Genomic DNA, 8,648 nt, shown 5'->3' on the forward strand with positions numbered 1-8,648 from the left:
TTAATAAATCACGACATAATACTATATTCAATCAAGATAACCTACAATTTGACAATTTAATCAAATCTTGCAATAACATCATGAATAATTCAAAGGAAAGGAAAATGGAATGGAACGATAGGAATACACAGCTTTATAACAAATATGAGATATCAAACAATTTAATATAGAGCAAATATGGACATACAAAACCACAATAAACAAAATATATCTTATATGCAACTAGATATAAAATATATAAAACACCTAGGCATATTAACACACTTCAATAAACCAGGCACTATTGTCAAAATCCACACACGACACGTCAAGATTGAGGTGAAAGGGATTCCACGAACAATACACTTGGTCAAGTTAAAACTAACACATAATCAAAACAGACCACCAGAACGATTTCAAGAGACAACGTAGTACGGTGGTATATAGAACAACACTGCTTGTCGAATACTGCAGATAGTGATAACCTAAAAGGAAAAAGGAAAATTATTATGCGTGTTCTAACTATTACTTTAATATAAAATGTGTTATTCAATAAAATAATTACAAAACAGTGGAAGTGAAAATTACCTTGTGAACAATTACTCATCGTGGAAGGAAGTGTATGTGCGAAGACAGGTTATGTGTCCATATCCGTAGAACATAATCTACGACAGCCAGCTGAAACAAATGTAGGAATTAACTTTAATTGTTTCGATACAAAACATAATACTAAATGTTTATAATACATAATACTAAATGTTTATAACAATATTGTGCCTAAAGCAAAGGAAGTGTGACACAGCTTATCGAATCATGCAGATAGTAGAAACGTAAAAGAAAAAGGAAAATTACTATGTGTGTGTTCTAACCATCATTTAAATACACAACATGTTAATTCAATAAAATAATTAAAAGCAGTGAAAGTTAAAAGCACCTAGTGCACAGTTAATCATCGTAGAAGGAAGCATACATGCAGGAATTTCGCAGAAACAAGTTGTGGACCCACTCCGTAGAACATAGTATACGACTGTCAGCAGAAACGAATGAATGAACTAACCTTAATTGCCTTAATATATATGGAAGAGAATAATACTATTAAAGACTTGCAATAATATTTCAATTAAACTAAACGAAGCACAACAATCAATAATTGATGCTCGACAACAAACTTACAGTTCGCTAATGGAAAATAAAACCGAAAAAATCAAGAAAATTAATGACATTATAACGAAATTACTCCGCGTTGACACAGCGGTCTTTACTAAGAAGAAATAAAATTAATTAATAAGCGCAGGAAGAGTTAAGAAATAACTAAGATAGGTTAAGTGAGTGACAACGATAATTTACTACTCACATCGAAGAAGTTTATACAAGGGTCAACACAGTTATGAGAAACCAACTACCAAATTGGATTAAATGTGTACGAAGAATCGAAGTTGATACTACTGGAATGATCAAGAAGACGTGATAAAATTGGAAAGTCAAAAATTAGTGACATTATAACAAACGATTCAACACCGACGGAATGCTCTTAGCAAACAAGAAAAGGTACCTTATAAGTTAACGAGATTTGTATGCAACCAATCATCGTAGAAGGAAGTGTGCATGCAGGAATTCCACGAGAATTGGCTACGGATCCAACTTTGCAAAGCATAATATACGACGGTATGAAGATATCGAAGGTAATAAATACCGAGGTAGCAAATCATAACCTAAAAAGGGCAAGAATGTTGTAAACCATCTTGGAATAGAAATTGATAATAATAAGAAGCTCGTTACTCACATTGGAAGATATACATTAAAGCCGATGCAGTTACAAGAAGCCTACTAACAAACTTAAGTGAATACTTATGGAATACTGAACCAGATACTACCGAAACAGTCAAGACGGCAACAAGAAACTGGAAAACCAAGGAAATATTCCGACATTATAACAAAACAACTCGATGTTAGCGAAGCGGTCTTAGCAAACAAGATAGTGGACGGACTATTTTACTATACAGATATTTACAAAATATAGTATTTTATATATATCTATATATATACTTACAATTCTAGGATAAGTAAAGGTAGTCTTGATAAGTGTTAGACATGTAACGAAGAACCAGGAGATACCAAACGCGCACCATGTAACCGTTCCAAGTAAAGGACTCAGCGTTGAAGAATTAGAACTGTAGAACCTATAAACAATAAAGATTTTAACTAACAATGTATAGATTAGCTCCAAAATTCTATGTAAAGACGGCAAATTACACGCACAAGGTAACGACAACTTCACAACAAAGAAACAGAAAATAGCCAATAATATAGGAATATGTTAGGAATTAATCAAGACCGATTAACCGAGTATCAACGACAAACGCGATTAAGATAAGAAATTATTATATTGTACTAAGTTAATATAGCATAATTGTATTAAGTCTGGCGTAGAGAAATAAAGTTATGTTACGCAGTAGAACTGGTTATAACACACTATGCACATATTAGTACTAAATTAATTAAGCGAACACTCTATAAAAATAAAACACTCGAAACACAACAATAAAACAGTGCTATTGATAAATTATAAAATTTAACAATAACACAATCCACATGTTATTATATTAAAATAACACATAGCACATATACACATTATAATGATTACACAAACAATACTATTGTCATTTAAAAATTCTAACTGTGCTAAAATAGAGGGAAATAAGCAACGGACGAATAATTATTTCAGTATTAAACAAAGAACGCGTCACTATACTTTTACCAGAGACATTCACGAGCGGCCATCTTGGATTGTCATAAACATAGGATAGCTCTTACACGTGCGCATTGGAATACATGCAATAATTACACACATTAAATAAATGCAAAATAATATTATTCCCACTGCAATTATACGTCAACTATTAAAATAAAGTCACAAATAATTAACGGATAAATAATAAATTTCACATTAATAAAATGTCACTATATACTAGGAACATTCACAGGCGGCCATTTTGGATAATCAACACACGCGTATAGTAACCTTTATGCGTTACAAAATAAATTATATTTTCAGCGAAGGAATAAATATTTAATAAATGATAATAGAAATGGAAGATCGTAACAAAGAAAGAATAAATAATGGTCAATACAACGTAACGCAAGAATATTAGAAATTAATAGAAACCAGCCGTGAGAAACAAACCATGAAATAATATATTAAACTTACTATTATAAAAAAAAATGATATTTTATTGAAAGAAACAGGAAATAACGCATAAGAAGACTCGGAAAATACTAAGTTGCCACGCGCCTAGAACGTTTCACTGGCATCAGCAAGGAAGTTAGCAGATACATCGCAGATGCAACTTCAGCAAGGACAAGTTGGCACGCGCCTGCCACGTTCCACTGGCATCAGTAGAGAAGTTCTGGGAAACATCGCAGACGCAACATTAGCAAAATACGGGCTACTACGATACCTACATTTTATCAAGCACTTTGCATGTCCCTAATACCCAACGAAATATGAGAAATTAGGAATAGCGTAAATAAGATAATCAAGAAGACGAAACTTGAGCACAATCCGCGAAAGTAGGCAGTTACAATATTCCTAATTTGTCACGTAGCAATGCTGTGATTCCCATAGAGATGATCCATCACGTGACAATTAGGAAATTATAAATAAGCGAGAATAACATTAGAGTAGCAGAGTCCTTATTTAAAATTCAGACCATTCACATCGTCTCTCTGTCCGTCGAAATCGAATATTAGAAAAGTTAAATGGTTTCAAAGAGTCTTCATCCAAAATTCAAATCGTTCACATCGTCACTCTGTTCGTCGAAGTCGAATATTAAAAAGGGTTTCAAAAATCATCATTCGAATTAAGCATTCGTATTGTCACTTCATCTGCGGAATCACAGTTAATTGTCAAAATTCGGCTCATCACCAAACCATACATACCGCCGATCGACTTTACATATAATCAAGGTAGGAAATTTGAAATTGTATATCCTCTTCTCTTTTAACTTGCAGTCGAACAAAGTTATCTCTGAACAAAAGCACCCGTCGACAGCTCTAGTTGACAGATGAAACTATCAAGCACACAATTCACGTAGATTTCATCCGAACGTCTTGAATTCACGATATAAAATTGAAATAAACGTTCTTGCTCAAGATTTAATAAATTGTCTGGAATAAAACAACTTTATCAAATTTCGATCTATTTCGTTTACAATTGTTCGCTGTATCAACCAGTGATTACGGTGTTTTCAACGCAGAGAACATCTATGGTTTTTCGTTTTCCTCTTCCCATCGTTAGCAGATTGCTCATCCTTGGGCGAGGCCTAAGAGGCCACACTGATTGTCCACAGTGAACCCAGTTACCAATTAAAATAATCACTTTCCGCTTACGACTCCACTAGTTGCCAAGAACGACTTATATTTTCTAAATTGTCAAATGTAACTGATTATTCGCTGTGTTAAACCTGTGTTAACGGTGTTTTCAATTATCGAAAACACTTATCGATTTTCGCATTCCTCCCCCATTGGTGGCAAATATTGCCCGTCTTTGGGCAAGGCTTGCGAAATCGCACAAGTCGCACACAGAGAGTGATATTAACTTCACCATGATCACATTAAATGACGAAATCCAGAAAGAATCGAAAAGATAAAAGTCACCTTAACAAGAAGCGAGCCGTTGGTACAAATGATTAATTGCTACAGAAGTTGAAAGGGAAGAAAAGAGGCGCCGAGAAGAGTTAGGATTACATCGCGAAGATTTTGTACCGAGTTTTTCGCCCTCGAGTTCACTTATTTCCCAACATTGCGAGACGCATTCCTTCCAATCTCGATCGCCATCGCCTACATCTTACGATAGCGTTTGTCATAAACCGTATTATGTTAATCACCCGAACGAGTAGAAATTAGTTTTCGCCATTAATTCTATCACAATAAGTAAATCTTATCGAACATTTCTGAAACCCTATCCGACCAGTAGCTCGAACATTCACTATATCTACATACATATTTACTACATACTACCGTATAATACATCTATATTTGTATCCGACGATACTTATAACCGCCATTGTAATACATTTAATCGACTAAAATCGAATAAATTATAACATATTTACATTAATATAACTCAATCGGACGAAATAAATATATTTGTCAATATCAATTGTCTATTCCGAATAACTTTAATCCTCTCCCGTGCCAGTACTCCTGTGCATAGCAGGTTAGCCGAAAAGTGGAATTCCTTTGCCAGTTGCATTAAACGTTAGTTAACGCTACCCATTAAACGTAAATTATTGGATAAGCACTTACGAAGTAACAAAAACCCCGACAGACGAAGGTACAAGGATTGCTTTCCTACAGCCAAGAAGGTGCTTACAGATGCACTTCCAGACTGGGAATTCAATCTAGTAGTTACCAAAAGACATGATCGACGAACAATACCCATCACTCACTAACACTCTTAGCTTAAAGAAAATAATAATAATAATAATAAAAAATTTTTTCGAAATAGTCCTTAGACTATTTCTGGTGGCAGCAACTACCGTATTATTCGGAAATCTAAATCAGCATATCATATACAATAATACCATTTCAATATCTCCCTTCCAATTAAATTCAAAATCAAACAGAAAATAAATTTAATAAAATATAAATTTAAAATTTGATTGATTTCAATAAATACGTAACAGTCGAAACAAGCCCAACAGTTCGCAAATCGCGATGATTCCGCCGATTTAGACGAAAACTAGCAGTCATTTCCTTCCCGGTGGAGATATTTCGCCGTTCAAGCGCTCTAATCACTCCATTTGACACGCCAAATGTACTGCTCGGCGGTATCAGCGTCGAAACAAGCCCAACGGCTCGCTAATCGCAATGATTTTGTCGAATTTGACGAAACCTAGTCGATATTCCCTTCCCGGTGGAGATATTTCGACGTTTAAGCGCTCATTTCTCTCCATTTGACACGCCAAATGTAACGCACACCAGTTTCCGCGTCGAAACAAGCCCCACAGCAGGCCGATAGTGATGAATACCTCGATTTTGACGAAAACTAGCCGTCATTTCCCTTCCGTTGGGGATATTGTGACATTTAAGTGTTCATTTCACTCCATTTGACATGCCAACTGTAATGCTCCGCGTTATCAGCATCGAAACAAGTCCAACAGCCGGCAAATCGCGATGAATACCTCGATTTTGACGAAAACTAGCCGTCATTTCCCTTCCGTTGGGATATTGCGACGTTTAAGTGTTCATTTCACTCCATTTGACACGCCAACTGTAATGCTCCGCGTTATCAGCGTCGAAACAAGTCTAACAGCCGGCAAATCTCGATGAATACCTCGATTTTGACGAAAACTAGCCGTTATTTCCCTTCCGTTGGGGATATTTCGACGTTTAAGCGCTCGTTTCATACCATTTTACACTGCAAATGTAATGCACTCCCGTTTAAGTGTCGAAACAAGCAAAATAGCTCGCAAATCGCGATGATTTCGTCGATTTTGACGAAAACTGTCATTTACTTCCCGTTGGAGTTACTTCGATGTTTAAGCGCTCGTTGAACTCCATTTTACACTACATGTGTAATGCACTACCGTTTCAGCGTCGAAACAAGCCCAACAGCTCGTGTTACGTATTTGTTTGTTTAAATCAATCAAATTTTAAATTTGAATTTTACTGAAAATTTTTTTTTGTGTTTGAGTTTGAATTTAATCTGGAGGGAAATAAATTGAAATGATATTATTGTGTATGTAATACTGATTTAGAATTCTAATTAATACGGTAGTTGCTGCCACCAGAAATAGTCTAAGGACCATTTCAAAATATTTTATTTTTATTATTTTTTACGTTTAATGGGTAGCGTTAACTGACGCTTAATGCAACTGGTAAACGAATTCCACTTTTCGGCTAACCTGCTATGTGCAGGGATACTGGCACAGGAGAGGATTAAAGCTGTTTTAATCCTGAGTTAATCCTTTTTTGTCGATGAGACCGCAAGAGAGAATGACTTTCCGTCCCGGTGATACCCCAGAGGAAAACTATGACGGGGTGTGTCTAGGGACACGAGATCATCGGATTCGTCGGGGACATCCTACGTTTGGAAAGTAAGGGAAATTGACGTTGCTGCTAATTGGCCAATCTCCATATCAGTAGTTAGAAAAGGATGATAGCCGCCCTTGAGGGAGGGTTGCTAGTGGGAGACGTCGTTCGTGGAAAAATAGGTCTCTGCTGTCTTCCCGTAACTGGGACAAAGACTGTGTATCTGTTGAAGGATTTTAGGTAACTAGATATTAGTGTTTATGACGGTCCTCGGGCTAGCCGATCACGTACTGTGGAGACGCGTCGACATCTGGTAAACATCCTGCCCGGAGAATAGGATCTGCGTGTGGCAAGCTACGGGACAGAAACCGTTGGAATGTTTACTGCCACGTGCCGCTACAAATCTTTCTTTTAAGGAGAGCTATAGGATTACTCAATGCCTTTGTTAGATGGAGAGTTCGTCCCGTTGACCGCGGCTACGTTCGGCGACTAATTGTCGCCTGGAGCCCAAGCTCATTGTCACAAGTCTCAAACAAACACAATTGGTTAGAATGATGGCAAATCGTTTAGTTACAACTGTAGATTTTAATTACAACGTTTTTATGGATTTTCCCGAGGTTTCAGAGGGAAGGCACCGGTGTCCCCTTATCTCCGACATATATTTTTTTACATTTGTAGTTGCGCATAGATTTTGTTAAAGAAAAGTGTTAACAATGTGTTTTCATGATTTGTTTCTCGCGCCTGACTTCCATTAATCCCTAATATTCCTGTCGCCATGGCGCGTGTAAATCTAACATGGCTGCTCATAAATGACAGCAAAGTTATAGTGACGGGTCTTTAATTTTGTTTGATATCGAAGTAATTTTCCGTCTGCCGCTCGTTTTTCTTTATTCTACCGCAATTAGAACATTTATTTATTAATATTGTTTTAAAGTGACAAAAGTATTGTTCGTGTGAATATACGTATATGTCGGAGATGAAAGAACACCGGAGCCTTTGGAATTTTGGATAATCCCGCAACATTGTAACCTAGAGTCTACTATAGCTGTAATTGAACAATTGTAGTTATTCAACCCGATTGTAATTATTCGAGAATTGTGATAATGAGCTTGGGCTCGAGGCGACAGTCAGTCGCCGAACGTAGCCGCGGTCAGGGGATGAACGCTTTGCCTAACAAAGGTATGAAGTAATTCTATAGCTCTCCTTAAAAGAAATATTTGTGGCGACACGCGACAGTAAACATTCCAACGGTTTCTGTCCCGTGGCTCGCCACGTGCAGACGCTATTCTTCGAGTAAGATGATTGCCAGATGTCGATGCGTCTCCACAGTACATGTTCGGCTAGCCCGAGGGCCCGTTATAAATTTTAAGGGTTAGTTAACTGAAGTCCTTCAAACAGACAAACGGTCTTTGTCCCAACTACGGGAAGATAGGGGAGACATATTTTTCAACGAGCGGCGTCTCCCACTAGCAACTTTCCCTCGAGGGCGGCTAGCATCCCTTTCTAACCACCGATATGGAGATTAACCAATTAACAGCAATACTTTCTGAACGAAGGCTTTTCTCGACGAATCCGATGATCTCGTATCCTTAGACACACCCCGTTATAGTTTTCCTGTGTGGCATCATCGGGAC

At 36.9% G+C, this 8,648-nt stretch overlaps 1 protein-coding gene across 3 annotated transcripts; it reads right to left on the bottom strand.

Moving 5' to 3' along the window:
* LOC117239845 lies at positions 1–2,963 on the bottom strand. Of its 3 annotated transcripts, none has more exons than XR_004494547.1 (6): positions 2,738–2,963; positions 2,030–2,159; positions 1,763–1,880; positions 1,532–1,691; positions 568–657; positions 1–464 (listed from the first exon to the last, which is right to left on the bottom strand). XR_004494547.1 is itself a non-coding variant. In XM_033505675.1 (5 exons), exons 1-4 carry the CDS (start codon positions 2,758–2,760, stop codon positions 617–619), a joined length of 243 nt encoding a protein of 80 aa, XP_033361566.1. In that variant the 5' UTR covers positions 2,761–2,961; the 3' UTR covers positions 1–464; positions 568–616. The 3 variants fall into 3 exon arrangements, 1 of the variants encoding a protein (XP_033361566.1); XR_004494548.1 differs by lacking the exon at positions 1–464 and adding an exon at positions 950–1,006 and having other exon boundaries at positions 605–657; XM_033505675.1 differs by lacking the exon at positions 1,532–1,691 and having other exon boundaries at positions 1,832–1,880; positions 2,738–2,961.
* Between the last annotated feature and the right edge of the window lie 5,685 nt (positions 2,964–8,648).

Source organism: Bombus vosnesenskii, unplaced genomic scaffold, assembly GCF_011952255.1.
Source record: "Bombus vosnesenskii isolate JDL3184/JDL3185 unplaced genomic scaffold, Bvos_JDL3184-5_v1.1 scf7180000014392, whole genome shotgun sequence".
In the NCBI taxonomy this organism is placed as follows: Eukaryota; Metazoa; Arthropoda; class Insecta; order Hymenoptera; family Apidae; genus Bombus; species Bombus vosnesenskii.

Bases quoted from the DNA above. Each gene is read 5' to 3' on its own strand.
- LOC117239845 (XM_033505675.1), bottom strand. From the start codon at position 2,760: ATGGCCGCTCGTGAATGTCTCTG. The intron at 2,160-2,737 runs GTAAAAGTATAG...TATTGTTTATAG, and splicing joins GCCGCTCGTGAATGTCTCTG to GTTCTACAGTTCTAATTCTT. The intron at 658-1,831 runs ATAAGTATTCAC...CATTTGTTTCAG, and splicing joins AGTATCTGGTTCAGTATTCC to CTGGCTGTCGTAGATTATGT.